At 42.9% G+C, this 27,681-nt stretch overlaps 1 protein-coding gene across 2 annotated transcripts in view; it reads left to right on the top strand.

Moving 5' to 3' along the window:
• The window catches only part of myo5b (myosin VB), a 295,143-nt gene that overhangs the window by 228,833 nt on the left and 38,629 nt on the right, over positions 1–27,681 (top strand). For both annotated transcript variants that reach the window (XM_060936097.1, XM_060936098.1), the window contains exons 19-26: positions 2,042–2,253; positions 6,103–6,259; positions 6,502–6,741; positions 16,310–16,546; positions 18,523–18,616; positions 25,454–25,599; positions 26,991–27,110; positions 27,271–27,405. In XM_060936097.1, coding sequence (XP_060792080.1) covers positions 2,042–2,253; positions 6,103–6,259; positions 6,502–6,741; positions 16,310–16,546; positions 18,523–18,616; positions 25,454–25,599; positions 26,991–27,110; positions 27,271–27,405 — 1,341 coding nt within the window. The remainder of the gene's footprint in view (positions 1–2,041; positions 2,254–6,102; positions 6,260–6,501; positions 6,742–16,309; positions 16,547–18,522; positions 18,617–25,453; positions 25,600–26,990; positions 27,111–27,270; positions 27,406–27,681) is intronic.

Raw genomic sequence — 27,681 nt, 5'->3', positions numbered from 1 at the left:
AGGCACCATACCATGAATCTGGGGACCCGGGTTTGATTCCGACCTGAGGTCATTTCCCAATCTCTCTCCCGCTCATTTCCTGTCTCTACACTGTCCTATCCAATAAAGGTGGAAAAGGCCCCAAAAAAAATCTTTAAAAAAAAAAAAATGGCTAAATGTCAGAAATACGATCTTGTTATAAGAACTATTTTGATTATTTTGAGTTAATCAGATTTCGCATAATAAGTTCCCCAATCTTATTTTGGAATTATTTCATCTAAAAACAGGTTAGATTTTTCATCTTACTTTAAGGGTGTATTCAGACCAGGATAGTTCGATAGTTCACTTGCTTTGGTCCGAATCAAATGGTTTTGTTTTTGTTTTTTTTTTCATTTTGGTGCGGTTCGCTTTCACACTGTACATTTTAGTAAGCGGACCAAAATCTGTCAACAAAGCCACGCGCCCTGACGTCGTTCAGCTATTGGTCAGAGACGACGCGCACAAAGCGTTAAGTTCAAAAGTAGTCATGGAGGCTTTCCGTGCTGTTATTCTTTTTAATGTCATCAAAGCTATATGTTTTTTCCAGTTTTTACTGTTTTCACAATTGTGCGATTACTATGCTGTTGTACAAGTAATTTATCAGCGACGATGACAAAGGGCAAGGCGGCTACGGAGGATAGCGCTGATGAGCGCACATCATGTTGTGACAGTTCTGGCTCTTCACACAATAGATGAATTTCTTTTTTGCGTCGCTAGTACCGCCACTTTTTGAAAGAATGTCCCTGATTTTAATGTAGGTCTGACGGAGTTTCTTCACTTTTAGCCCACATTGTTCTGGGGAGCGCGTGAACCCCTTCTCCTTCATTTTCTCACTGAATACAGCAAACACGTCGGCATTTTTGTGTGTTCTCTCCAAAAGCTCAGATATGTGGACATCTGCCCATATCCACAAGGGTACGCGTTTCTTCTTCTGCCCACGTTTGCCCCCTACTCGTTTTTTGTACTCTGTAGTCTAGCCTACCACTGGTCTGAATGACTGAACGACTGTTGTAAGGTTCCCTTGACAACCGAAACAGTGTTTGCACTTTGCGGTGGAGTGTCAAGACTCTGTTTCCCATAATGCTCGACAACTGACGGAAGCTCCCGAGGTACAAAAAAGCAAAACTGTCGGATTAGGTCCGGTCTGCTTTCACACCTCCAAAAGATCCGCACCAGGGTTCCTTTGGTCCGGACCGAGTCCGACCTTGCAGCTCGGTCTCGGTCCGCTTGTTTGGTCCGAACCAGAGTTCGGTGGTTTGTATTCAGACCGACCCAAAAGGTCCGGACCAAGGGAAATTTGGTTCGTTTGGTCTGGACCAAACAACGTAGGTGTGAATACGCCATCAGAAATCTTACCAAGTCAAATTCGACTAGTTCCATTGGCAGATTTTTTTTCACCTGATTCAAGCAAATATGCTTTGTTTCTTTTCTATCTTTTATTTCTTATTTTTGAAAGGCCATTTTTTGCAGTGTGATTTGGTTAATTCATCTGTCACTTCCTACATAAACATACACCGCCATGGCCTTCTGTCCCGGCAATGAAGTCCGAACCAATGAGTGAGCAGCTGTAAGCCCTTCTCTGCCTAGAGACAACAAACAAACAAAAAAAAATCTCATTGTCGAACTCCATTTGAATGTGTTCAGGACAGTAATGCTTTCATTCTGAAGCAAGTTTGATAGAAAATGAGGCCAAATTTGAATAGAATAATTATGAAAGAAATGAAATATAACATTTGAAATGCTGATATGTCTGGGCTTTGTCTGAGCACCTAGAAGTCCCTGAGGGTTCCCCTCCGATACAGGGACATATTTCCTCAATGTGGCTTCTTTCTGTATTAGTGCAGTACAGTACGCCAGAGCTAAAAGCTCCTAAACCATTTCTAGTATTATTTTCTAGCGTTCAAAAGTATATGAAATTTTATTACTCGGCAAAGATTTGTTTTTTAAAACATTCATGTGTACTTTTTAAGTTGCTTTTGCTCTTCTTGACTGACTCCATCTCCCCCTTATTAACTCCATCCAGGATCCAGATAAATTCCAGTTTGGAAAGACTAAGATCTTCTTCCGAGCCGGTCAGGTGGCGTACCTCGAGAAGCTCCGAGCCGACAAGTTCCGCTTCGCCTGCATTAAGATGCAGAAGACCGTGCGAGGATGGCTGCAGAGGAGACGCTACCAGAAGATACGCAAGTCAGCTGTAACGCTGCAGAGATACGGCCGTGGCTTCCTGGCCCGCAGGTGAGGAGATGTGTTCGAGTACGAATGTAGATTTAGATCCCTAGTGAGCAAACCATGGTGAGGGGGGAAAAAAAAACTTCCCGAGACGTCATGAAGAAGAAACCTTAAAGGACCCATGGCATGGTGGTTTGTTGATGCTTTAAACGGGCTCGTGGAGGCTTCCGGATGTTATATCCGCAGCCTTTCTCGAAATGAACCCTCGGCACGTAAATATAGCCTCCTGGGAGAAAGCCCCATTTCAGCCCTTTTCCCAGTGCGTCGTTTTGCTAATGAGAAGCAGGAGGCGGGGAAGGGTAGAGGGTGGGGGCGGGCCATGGGGGGAGGGGGAGGGGCTTGACCAAGCTGCGCGCACACACACTCGCTGCTATCAGCGCCTGTAGCCACGCTGCTAAGACAAAACCCCGTTCTCCCTCGGACTCCTTTCGTAAACTCAACGTGACACAGAGAACAGACAGAGAGAGTGTTCGGAGTGGTAGTTTACGAACGTATAATACCCTAGGCTTGAACACGCACTCCATAACCAAAGAGGATAGAAGCAGCAACTACAGCAACATATCGCTTATCCAACAGAAGACATGCATTGCGGAGCAATAGTCAAACATAAGCTCATAAGTTACAGTCAATTTCCAGACTAAACTCAGTTTAACAGAGCATGCTGCATGCTCTTTAGTTTTGTAGCGCAGATTACCTGGCTAACTGCAGGAAGCGGTTAGCTGCACAGCTAATGTAGCCATTGCTAGGCTAACGCACCGATTTTAAAACACGGCAAAACGACCACTTGTTCGGTGTTTGTGGCTGATGCGGCAGGGATGCTTGGTACGGACCCAGGCTTCAGTGACAGTTGATGTGCAAAACCTGCCCTGTACTGCCCCAAGTTGTGGAAACATTCCTCAGGAAAATGCTTCCGACAAACATACACCGTCTTAGGTAGACTCGACGGCGTATTATTGGAGTAAATAAAATTAAGCCACTGCGTCTTCAGGGGCTCTCCCGTCGGCAGTAAAAACAGACTCTTTTCCGTGTTGTCACATCCATGTACAGCGCAATTTCCATGTTTCGCTCGCTTAGGTGATGCCATGTTGTTGTGTCCTCCCTCTATGGTCTCCTCACTACAACTGGGCGGGGCAATCCATACAGTGGGTGGGAATCCAGAGGGGGGGCGTGGGGATCATCTCCCTTGCTGACGTAGGCAAGGGAAGAGTTTATCAACGCGCCGTTTTGACGCGCCATTCTCAAATGTTGGGCACAGTTTGGTTTACACATTGTGAAATTTCTAGCCACTGGGGTGACTTAAGAAGGTCAGAGGAACTCATTTTAACGTTAAAAAACCTCAGAAAGTGAAAATTTCATGCCATGGGACCTTTAAGAGGAACCAGAATCAAAAGGCAACCCGAGCTCTTCTGGGTGACCCATGACGGTATAGAGGTGGAGAAGGGTCCAGCTCTCGAGTAATAAGTGTGTTGAGAGGATGGCCAGTATGAGCAGACTCCGTAATCTTCATTACAGCAGCAGTGTTTAGGTGCAAGTCTACAGTGTTCAGTTAGGTAATGCAACTCTGCACTGATTTACTGTCAGCACCACGGAGTCTCTCTCTCTCTCTCTCTCTCATATCCCCCCCCTTTACTTGTATGTTATTCTCTTTCTATCTCTGTATCATTTTCTCTCTGTCTCTCTCTCCCCCATTTGCTGTCCCTCTTTCTCTTTCATCTTCTCTTTTTTTCCCCCTCTTGCACGTTCCCTCTTGGTTTTTCTTCCATATTCTCTCATCTTCCCTCTCTTTTTCTCTCTGATCTTTTCTCTCTCCTTTTTTCTTCCATCTGCTCGGTCTTTCTCTTTCATCTCTCATCTTCCCTCCCATTTTTTTTTCTCTTGCACCTTCCGTCTCTGTTCCTCTTCCATTTTCTCTCTTGTCCTCTCTCATCTCCTCTCGCTTTCTCATCCATCTTCTCTCTCTTTTTCTCGTCTGTATTATCTTTTTCATCTCTCTCATCATCTTTTTTTTCCTCTTGCACCTTCCATCTCTTTTTCTCTTCCATCTTCTCATTCTTTTTCTCTCTGATCTTTTCTCTCTCCTTTTTTTTTCTTCCATCTGCTCGGTCTTTCATCTCTCATCTTCTCTCCCGTTTTTTTTTTCTCTTGCACCTTCCTTTTCTGTTCTTCTTCCATATTCTCTCTCTCTTTCATTTCTCATCTTCTCTCCCTTTTCTCTTTTGCACCTTCCCTCTCTGTTCCTCTTCCATATTCTATCTTGTCCTCTCTCATCTTCTCTCTCTTTCTCGTCTGTCGCCTCTCGCTTTCTCGTCCATCTTCTCTCTCTTTTTCTCTTCTGTATTATCTTTTATCTCTCTCATCTTTTTTTCCTCTTGCACCTTCCCTCTCTTTTTCTCTTCCATCTTCTCATTCTTTTTCTTTCTGTCTGATCTTTTCCCTCCTTTTTTTCTTCCATCTGCTCGGTCTTTCTCTTTCATCTCTCATCTTCTCTCCCGTTTTTTCTCTTGCACCTTCCCTGTCTGTCCTTCTTCCATATTCTCTCTTGTCCTCTCTCATCTTCTCTCTCTTTTTCTCTTCCATAGCCTCGCTCTCTCTTTTTCTCTCCGATCTTCTCTCCCTTTTTTCTCTTGCACCTTCCCTCTCTGTTCCTCTTCCATATTCTCTCTTGTCCTCTCTCATCTCTCTCTCTTCCGTCACCTCTCGCTTTCTCGTCCATCTTCTGTCTTTTTCTCTTGTATTATCTTTTTCATCTCTCTTATCATCTTTTTTTCCCCTCTTGCACCTTCCCTCTCTTTTTCTCTTCCATGTGGTCCTCTCTCATCTTCTCTCTTTTTCTCTTCCATCTTCTCATTCTTTTCTCTCTATCTCTCTGACCTTTTCTCTCCTTTTTTCTTCCATCTGCTCGGTCTTTCTCCTTCATCTCTTATCTTCTCTCCCGTTTTTTTCTCTTGCACCTTCCCTCTCTGTTCTTCTTCCATATTCTCTCTCCTCTCTCATCTTCTCTCTTTTTCTCTCCGATCTTCTCTTTTTCTTTCATCTCTCATCTTCTCTCCCATTTTTTTCTCTTGCACCTTCCCTCTCTGTTCCTCTTCCATATTCTCTCTTGTCCTCTCTTATCTTCTCTCTCTTTCACTTCCGTCGCCCCTCGCTTTCTCGTCCATCTTCTCTCTTTTTCTCATCCGTATTATCTTTTTCATCTCTCTCATCATCTTTCTTTTTTTCCTCTTGCACCTTCCCTCTCTTTTTCTCCTCCATATGGTCCTCTCTCATCTTCTCTCTTTTTCTCTTCCATCTTCTCATTCTTTTCTCTCTCTCATCTTTTCTCTCTCCTTTTTTCTTCCATCTGCTCGTTTTTTTCTCTTTCATTTCTCATCTTTTCTCCTGCTTTTTTTCCTCTTGCACCTTCTCTCTCTGTTCCTCTTCCATATTCTCTCTCATCTTCTTTCTCTTCCGTCGCCTCTCGCTTCCTCGTCCATCTTCTCTTTCTCTTCCGTATTATCTTTTTCATCTCTCTCATCGTCTTTTTTCCCCTCTTGCGCCTTCCCTCTCTTTTTCTCTCTCGTCTCTCATCTTCCCTCTCATTTTCTCTTCCATCTTATCCCTCTTTTTCTCTTTTTTTTCCCTTTGTCACACTATGTTCTCGCTCATTTTCTCTCCTTCTCGCTCGTGTTTGTTCTCATGTTCTCTTTAACATTCTCTCTCTGTCTCTCTCATCTTCTATCTCTCGGGCTCTCTCTCCCTCCCTCTGGTGTTCTCTCATGCGCCGCTTCTTTTTCTCCCACATTCTCTCTGATCTTCTCGCTCCCTCATGTGACTGTGCGGTTTTATTCTCTCTGGTGTTCTCGCCCTGTCTCTTAGGTATGCAGAAATGTTGCGTCTCACCCGAGCAGCTCTTATCTGTCAGAAGCAGTACCGGATGGTGAGGATCCGGCGCGCGTATCTGACCATTCGCAAGGCTACGATCACCATCCAGGCCTTCACCCGGGGCATGTTCACACGCCGCCTGTACCAAGAGGTGCCACACTGCTCCACGTTTCTCTTAATGTCTCTTTCTTTCTTTAGTTACTTATTTACTTCTCTCTCTCAATTCTAAATTAATGTTCTGTAACCTCCCATGTCTTCTGCAAACATAAATCGGTTCCTTCTGCAGTGTTCAGTGCACTTCGTGTGCTTGGGTTCACGCTGCACTCACACATCTGTAGTGCATGTTTTCTCATCATATGCTGATCTTTTTTCCGCTCGTTTTCCCCCATTCAGTACCTGCTGCACCACAAGGCCAACATCATCCAGAGAACCGTGCGTGGATGGCTGCAGAGGAGGAAGTTCTGCCGTGCCCGGAACGCAGCAGTGGTGCTGCAGTGTGCTTACAGGCGTGTACTCGCTCGGCGACAGTTGAAACAGCTGAAGATCGAGGCTCGCTCAGCAGAGCATTTCAAGAACCTCAATGTTGGCATGGAGAATAAGATCGTCCAGCTTCGGAGAAAGATGGATGATCAGGTACCGTTCCGAATACAGTCCTCATGCTGTCAAAATCCACTTTTAGTTTGTTTCTACACTGTGTTGTCTGTTTATTACACTACCGTTCAAAAGTTTGGGGTCCCCCAGACAATTTTGTGTTTTCCATGAAAAGTCACACTTTTATTTCCCACCATAAGTTGTAAAATGAATAGAAAATATAGTCGAGACATTTTTCTGGCCATTTTGAGCATTTAATCGACCCCACAAATGTGATGCTCCAGAAACTCAATCTGCTCAAAGGAAGGTCAGTTTTATAGCTTCTCTAAAGAGCTCAACTGTTTTCAGCTGTGCTAACATGATTGTACAAGGGTTTTCTAATCATCCATTAGCCTTCTGAGGCAATGAGCAAACACATTGTACAACCCCGATTCCAAAAAAGTTGGGACAAAGTACAAATTGTAAATAAAAACGGAATGCAGTAATTTACAAATCTCAAAAACTGATATTGTATTCACAATAGAACATAGACAACATATCAAATGTTGAAAGTGAGACATTTTGAAATTTCATGGCAAATATTGGCTCATTTGAAATTTCATGACAGCAACACATCTCAAAAAAGTTGGGACAGGGGCAATAAGAGGCTGGAAAAGTTAAAGGTACAAAAAAGGAACAGCTGGAGGACCAAATTGCAACTCATTAGGTCAATTGGCAATAGGTCATTAACATGACTGGGTATAAAAAGAGCATCTTGGAGTGGCGGCGGCTCTCAGAAGTAAAGATGGGAAGAGGATCACCAATCCCCCTAATTCTGCACCGACAAATAGTGGAGCAATATCAGAAAGGAGTTCGACAGTGTAAAATTGCAAAGAGTTTGAACATCTCATCATCTCCAGTGCATAATATCATCAAAAGATTCAGAGAATCTGGAAGAATCTCTGTGCGTAAGGGTCAAGGCCGGAAAACCATACTGGGTGCCCGTGATCTTCGGGCCCTTAGACGGCACTGCATCACATACAGGTGTGCTTCTGTATTGGAAATCACAAAATGGGCTCAGGAATATTTCCAGAGAACATTATCTGTGAACACAATTCACCGTGCCATCCGCCGTTGCCAGCTAAAACTCTATAGTTCAAAGAAGAAGCCGTATCTAAACATGATCCAGAAGCGCAGACGTCTTCTCTGGGCCAAGGCTCATTTAAAATGGACTGTGGCAAAGTGGAAAACTGTTCTGTGGTCAGACGAATCAAAATGTGAAGTTCTTTATGGAAATCAGGGACGCCGTGTCATTCGGACTAAAGAGGAGAAGGACGACCCAAGTTGTTATCAGCGCTCAGTTCAGAAGCCTGCATCTCTGATGATATGGGGTTGCATTAGTGCGTGTGGCATGGGCAGCTTACACATCTGGAAAGACACCATCAATGCTGAAAGGTATATCCAGGTTCTCGAGCAACATCTGCTCCCATCCAGACGACGTCTCTTTCAGGGAATGCCTTGCATTTTCCAACATGACAATGCCAAACCACATACTGCATCAATTACAGCATCATGGCTGCGTAGAAGAAGGGTCTGGGTACTGAACTGGCCAGCCTGCAGTCCAGATCTTTCACCCATAGAAAACATTTGGCGCATCATAAAACGGAAGATACGACAAAAAAGACCTAAGACAGTTGAGCAACTAGAATCCTACATTAGACAAGAATGGGTTAACATTCCTATCCCTAAACTTGAGCAACTTGTCTCCTCAGTCCCCAGACGTTTACAGACTGTTGTAAAGAGAAAAGGGGATGTCTCACAGTGGGAAACATGGCCTTGTCCCAACTTTTTTGAGATGTGTTGTTGTCATGAAATTTAAAATCACCTAATTTTTCTCTTTAAATGATACATTTTCTCAGTTTAAACATTTGATATGTCATCTATGTTCTATTCTGAATAAAATATGGAATTTTGAAACTTCCACATCATTGCATTCCGTTTTTATTTACAATTTGTACTTTGTCCCAACTTTTTTGGAATCGGGGTTGTACCATTAGAACACTGGAGTGAGAGTTGCTGGAAATGGGCCTCTATACACCTATGGAGATATTGCACCAAAAACCAGACATTTGCAGCTAGAATAGTCATTTACCACATTAGCAATGTATAGAGTGGATTTCTGATTAGTTTAAAGTGATCTTCATTGCAAAGAACAGTGCTTTTCTTTCAAAAATAAGGACATTTCAAAGTGACCCCAAACTTTTGAACGGTGTAATTACGCGTGTAAGGGTTCTCATCCCAAAGTGCATGGAAATGCGTCTGTGAAGGTCCTCAGTCGTCCAGGTCATAGCAAACCGTAGGTGCAACTTTTAGTCGCCTTCTTTTAGCACCTACGGTTTACTATGACCTGGATGACTGAGGACCTTCACAGACTTTGAAATATTTAAATTAATTTCTTAGTATTTAGTACGTCCTCTCTTTTTTTTTTTTTTTCTTTCACGATGGCGTGAACTCATGCTGAGACAGACTCCACAAGTTTGTGCAAAACTTTATGATCCATTTAAGTTCAAATTCATCAGTGTGTCCAGTGGCAAACCGTTCCTGTTAGAGCCGGGACTTGAGCTCGGCCAAAACTTAACCAGGCACACCAAAAAAGCAACGAGGCAAAGGATCTTGCAAAGGATTAGCGGCAGGCTGCCAGGTCGCTCCGTTGTGTGTTGATTTTAAAAGTAAATAAGTAAATTACACAGGGAAATGAGTACTTAAGTCTGAGTAAAAATACCGTAGCAAGCGTGCAGCGTGGAAGAAGAGTCTGCAGGCAAAAATCTTTGTTTCTCAGTTGTTAGCCTGTGCTACTTGCTCTCGATAGCACTGGCTTGACCGCTTTATTACAGTAGCATTCGCTAACACTACTGATGAACGACTCGCGGTTAAGCTCGCACTGGCCTTCGAGAAGGCCTAGGTCGATTAAATTTTTGGTCCCTCCCACTATAAATCAAAACCTGATTGGTTAATTCATCCGTCAGTTCTGACGTAAACATACACTGCCATGGCGTTCTGTCCCAGCAATGAAGTCCTAACCAACGAGCGAGCCAGCTCGAAACTCTTCTCCGCCTAGAGACAACAAGCAAAAAAAAAATCTCACTGGATAACGATTTTAATGTTTTCAGGACAGTAACCCTTTCATTTCTGAAGCCCGTTTGATAGAAAATGAGGCTGAATGAGAAGAGAATAATTATAATGAAATTATGAAAGAAATTAAACAATGAAAGCAATTAATATAATCAGAGGTGGACAAAGTATCAACTTCATTACTTAAGTCAAAGTACAGATCAACTGGTCAACTGTTACTCCGATACAAGTGAAAGTTGTCCAGTCAAATTTTTACTGAAGTTGAAGTACTGAAGTACTTGCTTTTAAAAATACTTAAGTATTAAAAGTAGATTTTCTCTCAATGCATCGTTGTATTATTGCCACAACACTTACAAAACCTAACGCCTCTGAAGCAACCGACTGGATTCACAAAATGAACGCATGCCGTGCCATCATGATGGTTTAACGTTAAAGTGCATATCCTGGACCAATTTCGTTTTTTTTTTTTTATATGAAAGTACGTCCCTTTACACACTCATCCAGAAGGGTCATTTTGCACAAGGCCATCTGTCTACAGCAGAAAAAAATAAAATAACAAAACGCGTCTGGAAAAATCCCAAGGGAGTCTGGAGCCGGATTCGTGACGTCACCTGCGGAAGCGCCAGCAGGCTGCGAGAGCTTTGCACGGTTTCAGTGCACAGCCTGTGTAAACCAAGCGCTCCCATTTCTCTCCCATTGTCCGGTCTTTTGGGAAACGATGAGTACTAATCCCATCAAGATTGGTGTTGCTACACCCTCCTACGATACATCTGTTAACCATTTTAATAATTACGCGATAACGTTGAAGAAATTTGCAGAAAACCACCAGGTCGTTTTCTCATAAACAAACCAGCGCTGACGTAGGATTCAGAGGGAGGCGTCCCGCACGCAACGTCACAAAAATCAATGTCTCATCTCATTATCTGTAGCCGCTTTATCCTGTTCTACAGGGTCGCAGGCAAGCTGGAGCCTATCCCAGCTGACTACGGGTGAAAGGCGGGGTACACCCTGGACAAGTCGCCAGGTCATCACAGGGCTGACACATAGACACAGACAACCATTCACACTCACATTCACACCTACAGTCAATTTAGAGTCACCAGTTAACCTAACCTGCATGTCTTTGGACTGTGGGGGAAACCGGAGCACCCGGAGGAAACCCACGCGGACACGTGGAGAACATGCAAACTCCACACAGAAAGGCCCTCGCCGGCCACGGGGCTCGAACCCGGACCTTCTTGCTGTGAGGCGACAGCGCTAACCACTACACCACCATGCCACCCAAAAATCAATATTTGGCGGGAAATCCAAATGCCAAGTTTTTTCAGAGGCGGACCAATTCACCTCAAATGGCTTGATTTCAACTGAATTTTTCTGGTATTGCGCAAGGTAAAAAAAATTGCACAAAATACAAAATGTGACAGATATTTGACCAAAGTTTAATATAAAATAGGAGAATTACATTGATCTCGCTCCTGAATTTACCCGTCATATGCACTTTAAGCTAGCTAGTCAGTGAAGCGCCACCTGACATGCTAGCAGACTCTTTTCAAACTCGAAATCATATTGGGTAGCTAACGCTACTAGAAAAGAAAGATTTCTACATTCTGTTTATTTGGCAAGATTACGCTAAAACATATTTCTGAAAGGACTTCAGATAAGTTAAAGTTATTCATGTTAGCGTAGCTCCGTTTTTACATGCTAAGTAAGAGTGTCCAAGTTAACTAGCTATGTGTAAACGTTAGCCGTGGACAAGGCTACGGCAACTTGATGGGCAAATCCATAGAAAGTCATTTGACTAACCAGACTGCATAGCTATTGCAACGTTATCGCTAGCTCTAAAAGCACAGACAACTTCATTGCAAGCTTTCTCTTGGAATAAAACGTTTATATACCTCAATATGCCTCCGCAGGTCGGACGGCGAGTTTTTGTAGGCCGTGATGTGATTTGTTTTCGGCAAACAAAGCAAGCATTTACAGTAAAATGAAGCAGATCTTTAATCCTTTCAGAAAACTGAAGCATGGGTTCGAGGTATGGCCATGGGTGTGTGTGCATTCCCCAGAAGAACCGCCTCCTTCCATTCTGCCATCAACTGACGTGACCCTTGTGATTACTGATAGGCTGTCTCAGTGTCCCCTGGGAAAAAACCAATCACGTTTTAGAAAAGAAAAGGGAAAAAAATCCATTTTCAAAGCTGCTTCATAGTAACGAGGACCTTGATAGAAATGTAGTGGAGTGAAAAGTACGATATTTGCCTTTCAAATGTAGTGAAGTTAAAGTCGTAAGTTTCCAAAAAAAAAATACTCAAGTAAAGTACAGATACTCAAAAAGTGTACTTAAAGTGCTGATGACACGAACATGACTCTACGCAATTTCTTAAATAAACTATACAACATGGCAAACGTTAGATTTCTGTTATAATTACGTGAAAAGAAGCTGTTACGCAAATATCCAACTTTTAATTGCACAGCGCAAGAAAACTGGGTCCGTGGCTCGCGGCCATGTTGTGACGTCAGCGGGAGAACACGCTGCGGTTCACTGGTTGTTCTACTCTGGTTCTACTCAATGGAAATGGCGCATGAAAACGCCGGTGAACTCTCTAGTGCTAGCTCTTCCTCTTCTGGGAGTCTAGAATTGTGTTGATCTCTTCCGAATAGAATCTATGATAGCCTACCCTCTTTACCCTTTGCCTCTCGTTGCTAGGCGGCAGTTACATGAAAGCCGCAAGCTTTCACAAGCAAATACATGACTGATATCACGCCGACTTTATGATTACATTTATGATTATCATGTAGAATCTATAGCTCTACGTACCTTTATCTTATGTCGTTTCACAACACATGTTCTGACAGGAGGACTGTCTTTGGATCCGGCATAGCTACTAGTAGACCCCCTCCGGAATACTGGCAGTGTTGCCAGATTGGGAGGTTTCCCGCCCAGTTGGGCGGTTTCAAGTGCATTTTGGTGGGTTTTGAACATATTTTGGGCTGGAAAACTTCAGCAGTATCTGGAAACAGATACCGCTGACATTTTCCAGCCCAAAATATGTTCAAAACCCACCAAAATGCACTTGAAACTGCCCAACTGAGCGGGAAACCTCCCAATCTGGCAACACTGTGTAGGCACTGCTGATGGTAGTAACACACGTTTGTGCTGAACTGAACACCCAAGAGATTCTTTTAAGCTGGGAAGGGTGTCAAAACAATCCAAATCGAAGTGTCAAGAGCACAGGACGGATGTTGGTGAGGGCTCCCACTTGTCACGAGTGTGCCTGACTTGCTTCACCCACTTCGCATGCAGCTCGGGATCTCTGGGAAACTTGAATAAACTTACCCCATCCTTGTGGGTTTTGGAGCAAAAGCCGGCAACACAACGCGAAGGCATAATAACTATATATATAATAATGTCTAATAATGTCTAATAAAAATACTAATAATGATAAACTGAACACCTGTTGCATCAACAACAAACTGGTAAGTGAGGAGGAAGATTCTTTCGCTGACGTCATATAGCTCCTCCTCCTCCTTCGTCTCCTGGGTGCTGCAGCCCCGTCAAATTTGCCCAAATAGCCGCGTTTTTTATCATAACTTGTAAAATAGGCGCCTTCGTGAATTAATATATGGATCATCGGGAATTACTTTTTATGTTATAAAACATCGCCAAAGATGTCAAAAACGTGTCATCAGCACTTTAAGTAAAGTACTCAGGTAAATGTACTTTGTTACTGTCCACCTCTGAATATAACGTTTGAAATCCTGATCTGTTTGGGCTTTCTCTGAACACCTAGAAGTCCCTGACGGTTCCCCTCTGATACAGGGACGTTTCCTCAATGCGGCTTCTTTCTGGCTTCTTCTTTCAAAGCGGCTTACCTTTAAATAGAGACCTAGAAATAGTTCAGAATGTTAAATATTCAAGATATTGAACATTTACTTTTGTGCACATGAATAAATGCTAAAATATGATTAAACACAAAACGTGTGGGCTACACGCGTACATGTGAGAAATAGTTTTCAGTTACTTTATCATTTAAATCCTTTTGGTATTTCCACTGATGCTGATTTAAAAAAAAAAAAAAACTTAATATCAGATGGTTTATGAACCACTGTCATTTGCCTGCGAATTAGTCAATAAAGTTGACTCTTCGCTAAATTATTACCCTGTCCACACTAGGGATTTTGTACCGATACGAAACTACTTTCGTACCGCAACACCTGTCCACACTAGCAACTATACCGGTACTGTAACGGTATAACTGTATCGGTACGAAACCCACAAATGTATGGGTTTCGTATCGGTACTGTAGCGCTTCGCTGTAGGGTGGACAGATGAAGCGGCTCTGTATCGATGCAAATATAATGCGCATGCGCAAAGTCACACACCTCAATCGATGTCTTCGCTGAATAAAATAGTGAAGAACGGAGATTCGTTTGTTTCTTTCTCAACTGCCTCGCGCGTTTTATACGATTCGACTGAATAAATGACCACCACAAATACAGACTGTACATTGAGAACAAAAAGCACACACACGTTGTTTCATCCGCCATATATTCTCAGAAGGAAGTTACTCGGTAACCATGGAAACATTTCGCGCACGCGCATTTCAACTACCGTGAAAGAAAACCGCAAACATTTCTCGCTAGTGTGGACAGACGCACTAAACTGTACCAGTATACTTTGTATCGCAGAGATGCCTACTAGTACGGATTGGCCGTATTTTGTGCTGAAAAGTTACGTAAATGCGATGTTACGGCAAACAGTGTTATTCTGTACGGAATTATTATAAAGTCTTAAAAAATTCCAGTGAGTTGTTTTTAAATGTCCAAGCGACTTTTTCAATCCATGCACGATTCACGGCTATTTATTTTTACGACAGCCACACATGCTGTGTGAGACATGCGCAGATTCCGCACATTTGTTCGCGCTATTTTCGATACGGTAGAATGGCCGTGCATTACACCCAGTCAAAAGGGCAATGGGTACGCGCACTGCAAACTGTAGAACTGACATTAATAGAACTGACACTCATGGTGGTCGCGATGACTACACGCGGCATGTCAACTCCAAAAAACATATGGAGTACGCTGAAATGGCGAGTCAGGCGGAAAGTAAATCTGGGGGTATCCAGCAGTTTTTTACGACATCTGTGGATGAAAAGACACGGAACGTGACCCGTGCTGAAGCGGTGATGGTTGACCTGTGCTTGGAGTTGAACTTGCCGATTAGTGCCATGAAATGTGAGTTAAACTTATTCGGTTTCTTTTTACATGTCTGATTTTATTCACTGAAATATCAAACACTGGCTGTACTTCTTTAATTCAAAGTCTTTTCAGTGTTAAGTACAAATGTACATGTAGTATGATCAAAAACAGAATTTTATGATTAGTGCTGTTGGGATTGTGGCAAAAAATGGATCATGCCACTGTTTTAAATACAATTATAAATGTCATTTTATTCAATGTCTCTTCTGAAGCATTATGCTGAAGTATTTATATATTGGGACATTAAGATAATAATGTCAGACTCTCTTTGGCATGAAATAAGAAATTTTTTTTTAATTTTATTAGAATCCGTTAACAGGTAGAACATTTTGCCAGGCAATATAATGATTGATTGATTGATTGATTGATTGATTGATTGATTGATTGATTGATTGATTGATTGATTGATTACTTTATTCTGAACAATAAAGAAGAAAGATATAAAAATAAAAATTTAAATAAAAAATACAATAATCAAAACATCATCATAAACAAACATAATGTTCAGAAAGGATTAGGAAGAAGTAATAACTTATCCAATCCTAACCCTCTATACCACCGCTAATCAAATGTCACTTTCCACCATAATAAACTATATATACAAAAGAAAACAAAAGCAATAAACAAAAAAGAAAACATGAAAACATACCAAAACATACCGACATGGTATAATATCGACCAAATCAAATCATATATACAGATACTTATGTTATGCATATATCCACACATACAATACATATATACAGTACATACATATACACATACCTATAACTATACACTAAATACAAGAAGACCAGTCACAGACTTACTCTCAACTTACTCTCAATATAATACTTTTGAGGAGTTACATTCAGTACCAATGATTGGTAGTCAACCGTAATGTCTGCAAACAGGGAACACTATTGTATTTAGAAAAATGTGATATATTGTATGCTCTAGAAATTTGTTGAGTGGAAATTCAGTTGAGATGGCTGCTCGCGTTTTGTTTTTTCAATTCACACAAAACAGTTCTTTTTAATAATTTAAATGTTAAACATATTGGTATATACACCTCTTTATAATGGAAATGTGCATAAATTAATGTTACTGAAAGTCATTCCAAAATACTGAAAAATGTTTTCAAGAAATACTGAAATTCAAAATTTGGGGTAGGCATCTCTGGTATCGATACAGTTATACCACTTTCGTACCGGTATAAGTGTGAACACAGCATATGACGTGCCCTTATTTCTTTCTGCAGAAACTGGAGTATAAGGTGCAGAGTGAGAAGCTGTCCGTAGCCAACACTGCGTTGGTCACGGAGGTCGGCAAACTGCAGAAGGAGCTGGAGACGGCGCGCAGCCAAAAACGCGAGCCCACACAGCTGAGCTCACTGCAGGACGAGTTGGAGAAACTGAGGGCGGAGCTACAGGCCGCACACGCCCAGAGGGAGAAGCTTGAGGAGGAGCACAGCACTGAGAAGCTGGGACTGGAACAGGTAAACGGTTAAAGCTTTCGGCCTTGATTTAACAGAGGAAGAGTACAAAAGAAATGGAGATGTACCCTCACGTTAGAGAGGCATACCGTAGGGTGCATAAGAGGTCATAGGTTACAGAAGTAGGCTACGTTCACACTGCAGGCTGAAGTGACTCAAATCCGATCTTTTCGCCCATATGTGACCTGTATCCGATCTTTTATTGACAATATGAACGACATGGATCCGATTTTTTCAAATCCGACCCAGGCCGTTTGGATATGTGGTCCTAATTCCGATTCCTATCCGCTCTTTTCATATGCGACTTCAGTCTGAACCGCCAGGTCGCATTCATCCGACTTACACGTCATCAACAAGCCACAAACGTCACTATTCTGCGCTGAAGTAGGCGGCGGGTCTCTCAAAAAAGTTACAACAACATGGCGCATAATCACGGGCGCAGATAGAGGGTGGGACTCGTCCCACCCAGATTTAAATTCACCTCGTTCGGTCCCCCCCACTTATAGGGAGGAAAAAACGTCTATGCTGTCTTTCTTTGCATAAGGCAAACCTCACGGAAAAATCAAAAGACTAATTACCATTTGGTTTATTGAGGTGCACAGCAGTATATACATAGTTGCAACAACTCACATAAAACAAAGACTGATATTCGGTTGGTTGAGCTGCGCAGACTGCACAGGTTGCGAGCTCGAGCTTGGTTGCTATGGTAACCCACAACAAGTTTGACAGGCATATCGGGGTTGGGGTTGGTTTGCTGGCAGCTTTGTCCCCCCCAGTTCAAAAACCATATCTGCGCCCCTGCGCATGACATGAATGCGAGGGACGCTTCGGGCTGTGAAGGTTCTGAATCTTCTCAATGGAAGGACGCAGAGGTTAGGGAGCTGATTTCCATTTGGGGGGATGCAGCTATTCAAGCTAGATTGGATGAGTCATACCGCAACCGGGCGGTTTTACTTCCGTAAACACTGGCCATGCTCACTGCGTGTGACGTCGTCGTATCCTGCAGTGCGCATGCGGAACACTTTTAGGTCGCTTTTCGTTCATACTGAGGATCACATACAAGTCGCATATATTTGTTAATGTGAACGACCTCACAAAAAAATCGGATTTCACAAAAAAATCGGAATTGAGCATTAAGCCTTGCAGTGTGAACGTAGCGGTAGTGTACTTCTGTTATAAATCAGTTCATGCAAATTCTTCGTGATTTACAGCAAAACTGATCGAATTGATTTTGGATATTAAGATGCGTCCGTTGCGTAATATAGTGAAATTGTGTTGTTTTTGTTTGTTTTTTTTTCCTTCTAAAAACCGATAGTGACTTTGACTGCCAGTAGTTTTACCTTGTTAAAAAATGCTTGATGTACGGTAGTGATGGGATTCGATGCCAGAGATTTGTTGTTGCTGCTGTTCGGTTTTATTTTCTTCAAACGTTTTAAGACATTTAAATCACGAATTTCATATTTATCTCAAATTCTGTGCTTATTTTCTTTGGTGTCTTGTACTCTACCCACCACAGATAGAATTTGCACGTCGTTGCATATTGTTTGCACATATTATGCAGTTCATTCCCCCTTTTTACAGTTTTGATATCTCAGATCAACTCTCCAGAGACCAGCAGTGCAGAAATGAAGTAATGGATCACTGAAACTACAAGAACCAAGACTCGTTTAATGTGCTACATTTTCTTACATCTTTTAGATGTGTGGTTTTTTTTTAATTAAACTAGTAAAGTTGCCATATCCTGCTCAATCCAGCTCTATCGAACTCCTGTTATCACATGTGATGAAAGTCCTGTCACATGACACGAAACTTCTGCAGCATAGCACTTGTCCTGACCGAACTGGAAAAATGACCGAAATGAAATAAATGTCTAAATCCTTCAGACGGCAACCTTGATGATGATCCGCTTTTACGATCACGTCGATCAAGCACGTCATTATTATAGTCTGCTGATGAACGCGGTGCTCTTCCCTCTTCAGAGAGTCCAGGAGCTGGAGAGAGAAAACTGTCTACTCAAGGAGGAGAAAGAAGAGATGAACCAGAAGATCCTTCGCCAGTCGCAGAGCTCCGGAGGTGAGTTTCACACGTCACTGCGCTTGCGTCTCTGAAAAAAAAACACACACACACACACCGTCTGTTGAGTATTGTACAAAGCTGAAGTAAAGGAAAACCGCCCCGAGGGCTGGGCTGGTAATGTTTCAACACATAAGAGCGGTCTCTGTGCAGAAGTAGGACGAGAGGCAAGCTGCATTGAGTTTCAGACCGGGAATGCAGGACACCTTTTTTTTTTTTTTTGTACCTGCTCTTAAGCTGAGGATTGTTTTGGGCTGATTCACAGGCAGGAATGTTACTTGACACCAAAGGTTAGAGCTTTTAAATCGAAATAAAGATTTGAGCTTTTTCGAAATTTCTTTCTTAGTAAAGTCAGTCTGTCTCTCTTTATGCTTGTATAATGCTTTCAGCAATAGTTATAGAGCCGGGGCATCGCTGCTGGATAACTTTAATTAATGATAGACTGCTGACTGTGTACTGGGTCTGAAACAAAGACTGTTTGACTTTATTCAGTTATCTTCAGTCGCTTAGCTTCTGGCTGTTCTGATGGAAACTTGGAGTTCATGAAGATGTTCTTTTGAGATGTTTCTGTAAAAAAAAAAAAAAAGGCTTACTGTGAAGCTAGCAGAAGAAAACAGTGTTTACTTCACAGTCAGCCGTGTGTGTGTGTGTGTGTGTTGGGATATGCTTGTAGGCTTATGTAACATGGTCACGTTGTCATATTGAACTTGGTCACCAATGCATTCAGTGGGGGAAAAACAGAGAAATGGTAAAATGTTAGAAACAATACAGTAATATGTAGTTTGTTGGATTTTTGGAAGAATTGAAGCCTGAGAGAGCCCGCACTTCAAGCTTCACCCACTTCCTACTTAACATTTATAACTTCCCATCTTTTTTTTTTTCGGTGCACATGATGGCATTCCGGGCGGCACGGTGGTGTAGTGGTTAGCACTGTCGCCTCACAAAAAGAAGGTCTGGGTTCGAGCCCCGTGGCCGGTGAGGGCCTTTCTGTGCGGAGTTTGCATGTTCTCCCCGTGTCCGCGTGGGTTTCCTCCGGGTGCTCCGGTTTCCCCCACAGTCCAAAGACATGCAGGTTAGGTTAACTGGTGACTCTAAATTGAGCGTAGGTGTGAATGTGAGTGTGAATGGTTGTCTGTGTCTATGTGTCAGCCCTGTGATGACCTGGCGACTTGTCCAGGGTGTACCCCGCCTTTCGCCCGTAGTCAGCTGGGATAGGCTCCAGCTTGCCTGCGACCCTGTAGAACAGGATAAAGCGGCTACAGATAATGAGATGAGATGAGATGAGATGATGGCATTCCTGGGCGGCACGGTGGTGTAGTGGTTAGTGCTGTCGCCTCACAGCAAGAAGGTCCAGGTTCGAGCCCCGTGGCCGGCGAGGGCCTTTCTGTGTGGAGTTTGCATGTTCTCCCCGTGTCCGCGTGGGTTTCCTCCGGGTGCTCCGGTTTCCCCCACAGTCCAAAGACATGCAGGTTAGGTTAACTGGTGACTCTAAATTGACCGTAGGTGTGAATGTGAGTGTGAATGGTTGTCTGTGTCTATGTGTCAGCCCTGTGATGACCTGGCGACTTGTCCAGGGTGTACCCCGCCTTTCGCCCGTAGTCAGCTGGGATAGGCTCCAGCTTGCCTGCGACCCTGTAGAACAGGATAAAGCGGCTAATGAGATGAGATGATGGCGTTCCCACATCCACCTCGTCCCTCTGTCTTTTACAAGCACCAGTAACAGAAATATTCAAAACTCATGTTTGTGGTCATCACAGACGCACTTCAAATCTACATGGTGTGCTGAAAGACAAACAATATGGCACTAATGGGACAAACGCTAAATTATGGCAATGAAATGCAGTTTCAGAGCAATGGAAACTTCAGTTAGCAACACCTAGTATAGAGGGCTCCGAGATGATGCTAAAAATAGTAACACTGCGGTCTGCGCGGCCATCTCGGAAATCACTCGCTCCAGAGCGCGCATAGAGTACACATCATAGCGTACACATTCACCGATTCGTTTCCGCGTTAGAGGGCTTAGAAGCTTTGATTTTTTAAGAATTTAGACATCTGAAGTGATGGAGCACTACTGTGATAGTTTAGATAAGCAGGCACGGGAGCGTTATGCTGAGAAGGTACATTTCATTGGGAATGTAGATCCATACACTGTTAGTGAGAAGGAATGGAAAGCTGACCCCAGCTTGTTGCCGCATGTGACATACATCGATCTTGTGAACTATCTAGTGTTTCACCCAAGTCCATTTTGTGAACTAAAGGATTTCCAGAACTACAAGAGTATGGCAGTAGGGTGACCACCTGCTCATAAGCCCAAGGGGGGACAAGGGGTATGTTTTTGAGGGACAATGTGGGACGCCACCCCCACTGTGCCGCGCCGGCCGCTGGAAGACTCACAGATAGTGGTTTACCCATTTCTAGCACATACTACCTTACATGGTATATCAATAATACCCTATTCTGCTGTTATTGGTGATGTATGGTCATGAACAGGCCACCAAATGTGGTTTTTTTAAAATAAACATTCATAATATTTTGACCATTCAATGACTTGACAGACACACTTCCACTTATGATTTACTGAAGCTACTCAATTTTATTTATTTTCCATTACAATTTATTCACTTTAAATCAATCATAATATAATATTGAGTCTGAGGCTTTGCAGTGCATCAGTACAGCAGGAATAGTGACAAGTCTCCATTTAGTTTTCAGTGGATTAACAGGAATTGTAGTGGCTCAGCACCACAGAAACAGTAGAAAAAGTCTCTTAACTCACAACCGCAGTCACTTTGTCAGCTAGAGAGTCGTTTTTAGGTCGGAGGAAAGCATCCATAGATTTAGACGCTTCTTTCTGTTGCACACGTTTCTTGTAAGTCTCCACGAGCCTGTGTCGTTTCACATCGTATTCCCCGCCATGGGACTAAGATCCATGCATGCATGTCCGATTGAGAAAGATGTTTTGCAAAGGTCAAAGAAAGCCCTCTCGGTATCCCCCTCAACCCCTTTCAGCCACAAATATTCATTTTCCCACTCTTTCCTGAACATACACCTTCTCTTTTTAACTGGAGGTGGCGGTGCCTCACCTGCCATCTCCCCAGTACCTTTCTCCATTTTTTTATATGAAAGCGATGCATGCGTTGCACCTGCGTCCCTCGTCACTGTCTGTGCACGTGAGTGCAGTGTCATGGCAACAACAAAAAGTTGACAACAACCAGTCAGTTGTGAGGGGTGTGTGTGTGTGTGGTTTTGTTCTACAGTCTATAGTGGCGACGGCGGTGTGCTGAAATGTCAAGTAATATTCGTTTGGCTGCCTGGGTGGCCCGGGGAGAGCGACATCCCCCTCAGCAAGCATCGATTATGCGGGACACGTTCTGAATTTGCGGGACGCATAAATTCGGCTTCAAATGCTGTACGCGCGCGCGCTATGCAGGACAGGTGGTCACCCTATATGGAAGCCAAAATCTAAATAATGTTTGAAAAACTATTATAATTATTATCAATTATTTTAGTCAGTGAATAAAATGTAGGCCTAGTATGTAACTTGTACTAACAGCATGTGTACATAAACATTACTAGGCCTAGATCTTAAATGCCATTTGATGCAACAATGCACTGCAGTAGACATAAGCTACCTAATGTGACAAATATATCCATTAATCATTGCTGAAAGTACATAGAAAAGATAATAGTTTGTATCACATTTATTTTAGTAACTATGAAATTCAAGACAATTTAACCTACCTGTCACAAAGTGATCAGAACAAATCCGGATACAGTCAAGTTGTCCTAAATTTGATCGGTTAATGGCAGCCAGCCACTGTCGTCTCCTCCGCTTGCTTTTCTCCTGTGCTGCAATTCCCTGGTTAGTCACGACTTTAGGGAGTCTGTGGAAGCTTTTGCCACCCTTTTCCCCCCGGCTACTACAGCCAACAATGACACACGTATTCGGCATTGTCACCCCTTTTTGCTTCGCTGAACAACAACAATGCACTGACACAGCGACCTTTGACTTCCAATATGGCTGCCGCTGGGTTCGCGCTGACCTCGAAGCACTCTATTGTAATACGATGTATATAACAATGTAAAAATACAAGAGATTGTTTTTCCACGCTTGTCTGGAAAATAGTCAAGTCTGTTTCTATAGTGCTTTTAACAATAAACATTGTCACAAAGCAGCTTTACAGAATTTGAATGACTTAAAACATGAGCTAATTTTATCCCTGATCTATCCCCAATGAGCAAGCCTGTGGCGACGGTGGCAAGGAAAAACTCCCTCAGACGACATGAGGAAGAAACCTCGAGACTCAAAAGGGAACCCATCCTCATTTGGGCAACAGCAGACAACATGACTATAACATTAACAGTTTTAACATGAAGTCAGTTTCGTTGATGTTATAAACTCTTCATTGATGGAAACTTGAGTGCAAAACTGTTCATGACAACTGCAGTCCTCAAGTTAGCAAGTCAACTGGAGTCCTCAGCCATAAGAGCATTACTGTAAGAGTCCAGAGCGTCTTCCAAGCGTGACTTTCAACTGTCCACATGGGGCCGTCCTCTACAGGAGCGATGTGATGAGACTCCAGCCAGACGTAGGGCATCAGGATGGATCAGGCAGGTCCGAGGAGCAGAAGAGGTCAGCATCTCGATCCCAGGATTGACATGTAACTCGGGGGGGAAGAGAGAGAAAACACAGGTTGTTAGGTATGCCCAATGTCACCTGAATAAGTAGGAACAGTGTACATATTGCACTGAGTACAAGCAGGGACTCTGGTAAAACTAACTATGACAGCATAACTAAAAGCGGAGAGCCAGAAGAGAACACAGGCATGAGGGAGCCTCAACTCACCTGGAGGACGCTCTGGACTCTTACAGTAATGCTTTTATGGCTGAGGACTACAGTTGACTTGTTAATTTCAGGACTGCAGTTGTCATGAACAGTTTTGCACTCAAGTTTCCATCAGTGAAGAGTAAAGCAGCCAAGCAGCAGCCACGACACTGTCAACAAACTCAAGCGGGGGACTGACAGCATCCATACATCCCAGGAAAGGTGTATAAAATAGGTGAAAATATTTCCAGTAACTTTTTCGCCCACCTGTTTCCAGCCTCCTGTACTAACTTATCATTCTTCTATTTTATTAGGTAATCAGAGTTTATAATTGGACACCAGTCTGTGCAATGAAAGGATCAAAGTTTACTAATGAATATGTCACAACTCACATCGTGTCATAAAAATCTGAAGCTTCCAGTTTCCCCCCCACAGTCCAAGGACATGCACTGAGGTTAACTGGCTACTCTAAATTGCCCATCGGTGTTAAAGGAACAGTCCACCGTACTTCCATAATGAAATATGCTCTTATCTGAATTGAGACGAGCTGCTCCGTACCTCTCCGAGCTTTGCGTGACCTCCCAGTTAGTCAGACACAGTCAGACGCGCTGTCACTCCTGTTAGCAATGTAGCTAGGCTCAGTATGGCCAATGGTATTTTTTGGGGCTGTAGTTAGATGCGACCAAACTCTTCCGCGTTTTTCCTGTTTACATAGGTTTATATGACCAGTGACCTGAAACAAGTTCAGTTACACAAATTGAAACGTAGCGATTTTCTATGCTATGGAAAGTCCGCACTATAATGACAGGCGTACTAACACCTTCTGCGCGCTTCGACAGCGCATTGATATCTGAGCTCCGTATCAATGCGCTGCCGAAGCGCGCAGAAGGTGTTAGTACGCCTGTCATTATAGTGCGGACTTGCGGACTATATGGTGGCTGCCGGCGGCACCTTTGTCTGCCTTCGACTCGGCCATGTTGAGCTGCGTCCTTCATAATTCAACTCTTCAGCTGCAAGAAAGGATGATTAGCCGCTCCAAATCTAATCTAAGTCTCATTGCCGTTATGGTTTGGTACGGACTGTTAAATGGGCTTGTAAAGCTAGTTACGTTGTTCCTTTGTTTAATCTGTGCACCTGTATCATCTTTTTTTTATCACCTTTTATCACTGTTCATCACCTTTACAGTCCTATTAAAGCCTTTCACATTCATCAAGTGCTCTTAAAGCTAGACTGCCTTTCAGATTTTTCAAGTGTAGGCCATAAAAATTACCCGACACCCAATTATTTTTGTTTAGTGGACCGAAAGCTACTGAAATTCGAATCACAGACTTCCAATTTTATTAGTTTTTTTAAAAATAGGACAATTAATGAATTTCGGGCCATGTGGCCCTAAATTCCCCGCTGTTTTTTTTTTTTTTTTTCTTCACCATGACCCAATTCAAGATACTACGTCATGCATTGCGTGATGGGCTTTTCCCTGTTCGCACAAGGCATTGTGGGATACAAATTTGAAACAGGAGAGAAAAATGGCAGACGTGAGCGTGCGAATGAAACTGGAAAGACCGACTACAGTAACGGAAAGCGAGAAGAAAAGACATTGTCACGAAGGAAAGGAAACGCAGGACCAAACTAATAAATATTGGCGCTCAGCGAGCACCTCGGTGTGATTAGCTGTTCGTTTAGCGACAGAATGATGGAACTGTCAGTGCACGCTCAAGGTAAACCTGTAGATGCCAGTAATGCAACACTGTGGATGCCGGCTGCTGTCAAACCCAAAAGAAGATGAAGGAGGTAAACCTGCGCATTCGCGCACCGGATTTCCTCAGTCTGCTTGACTGCGCGAAGCGAGCAATTTCATGAGTATTATTTGCGAGAGAATCCCCTCAAATTAAATAACTTCCCAGCCACAGGAACTAAATTTCACCAATTTTTTTGAAATCGAAAGGCCGTCTAGCTTTAAGAAGCAGCGTATTCCTTTGAATAAGTGTTTAACGTGTGTGTTTGTTTTACAGGCAAGGACGGCAGTTTGTCTCCGAAAGAGGCTAGTCTACAGGCCGAGCTGGACGATGAGAGACTGCGCTATCAGAATCTGCTGAAGGAGTTTTCCAGACTGGAGCAGAGATATGACAACCTGCAGGAGGAGGTCACTTACTCCAAAGTAAGCCATACAGCACCAGTCAAAAGTTTGGACCCCCCTACTCATTCATAGGTTTTTCTGTATTTGGACCGTTTTCTACACTGTAGGACAACACTGAAGACATCAGAACTATGAAATAACATCTGGAACATGTCTGGAATTATGTGGTAAACTAAAAAGTGTGAAACAAAATTTTAGATTCTTCAAAGTAGCCAGCGTTTACCTTGACGCTTTGCACACTATTGGCATCATCTTAACCAGCTTCCTAAGGTAGGAATGCTTTTCAGTTAACAGATGTGCCTCATCAAAAGTTAATTAGTGCAATTTCTTGCCTTCTTAATCAAGTCAAGTCAACTTTATTGTCAAATATGCTATACATGCTCGACATACGGCACAGATGAAATTTCAGTCGTCTCTGACCCACGGTGCAAACAGGCAATGCAATAAATAAAAATAGAATAACTGAAATAAACAATATAAACAGTATAAACCAGGGGTCACCAAACTTTTTTCTCTGGGGGCCGCATTGTCGTTCCTGACTGTGATGGGGGCCGGGGTCGGGTCAGCTATATAACATAGAATTGTATAACCCAGACAAATATGACCACCAGCAGGCCTCATTGTGTAGTAGAGATTACTAGCCTGGCACAGCCATCCCCACTACCGTATCCCCACTACCGTATCCCCACTACCGTATCCCCACTACTCTATCCCCACTACTCTATCCCCACTACCCTATCCCCACTACCCTATCCCCACTACCGTATCCCCACTACCGTATCCCCACTACTGTATCCACACCACTGTATCCACACCACTCTATCCCCACTACCATATCCACACTTGATTCCTGGCACATATTTGTTTATCTTTACTAGTGGTTTGCAAAAGTAGTAATCGAGTCTTCACACTTTGTTTTAATTTGAAATACCACAGATATTCCATTTATTTATTTTCTAATAAAAATAACATCAAAGCTGTCAAGGTAAGAAACATCTGCCTAGTTGAGGTGATTGACACTGGCAAAGGTGAGTGGAAAATTATAAATTGTAGGTAGGCCTGTTGATATTATTAATAATATTAATAATTGTGTGCAGCACTTAATAAAGGTCAAATAAATAGGCCTATAAAATAAATACATTTAAAAAAAAACAGTGAAATGATAATAATATGAGCAATAGATCAATAGGTCACAGCAGTTGTGCTGTGTCCTGCACGTCATTGCTCTCATCCATGGCCAAAGCAAAAAACTCGAATTCTGACGCTTTCCCATTCAGCTTGTCATACACGCTGTCCCCCAAATCTTCACGCTAGCTGCTAGAGTATTGAAAATAAAGTGCTGAAAAGTATTAGCATCCAGTACAAGTACTAATCTCTTAGTTCAAGTCCTAATTCCTAATATCGCCCTGTAGTTTGTTCCTGGCCACCGGAGGAACCCATCCAACCAAAGCAGCTTGGGCTCTGACTCCACCTTCCCCTCCATCTCTATGTCTGAGGTGGGAGATACTGAGGACACCATTCAGCAGGTGGAGGTATGGCCGATTTATCATCACTTTACACATTACAGCTGATCATACATGCGCACCTGATTAAACGTTAAAGCTTAGCCATTTTATGAGGATGCGTACGTCTGCCTTTTTTTAGCGAGTTATAGAAGTCTCTGTGTTCTCCTTCATCCTGTGTACTGTATAGGACATGGGACTGGAGAAGGCAGCCAACGACATCAGCGTATTCATGAAGCTGCAGAAGAGAGTGCGAGAGCTGGAGCAGGAGAGGAAGAGACTCCAGACCAACCTGGAGAAGATGGAGGAGCTCAGCAAGCACAAAGTTAGTGTCATGCACACATTACAGGTTGAGTCAAAAAAAATCCAAAGAACATTCCATATTCCGAGTTGGATTATGCAGAAAAAGTCCTGATTCTTTTATTTCTTTAATTTGTATGCTTTCATTTTTCCTTCTTTTGTTCTAAATTAAGTTTTGGAATTAATGAATCGTAGCCGTGTTTAGTTGAATTTGCTATATTCTGTAGATTTTGTAGTTCCTTATTTTGTTGTAATGATCACTTTGGGGGCGGCACGGTGGTGTAGTGGTTAGCGCTGTCGC

This window comes from Neoarius graeffei, chromosome 12 (genome assembly GCF_027579695.1).
Source record: "Neoarius graeffei isolate fNeoGra1 chromosome 12, fNeoGra1.pri, whole genome shotgun sequence".
Lineage (NCBI taxonomy): Eukaryota > Metazoa > Chordata > Actinopteri > Siluriformes > Ariidae > Neoarius > Neoarius graeffei.
Note: the sequence above shows the minus strand (reverse complement) of the source record. Positions and strands in the feature narration are given on the sequence as shown.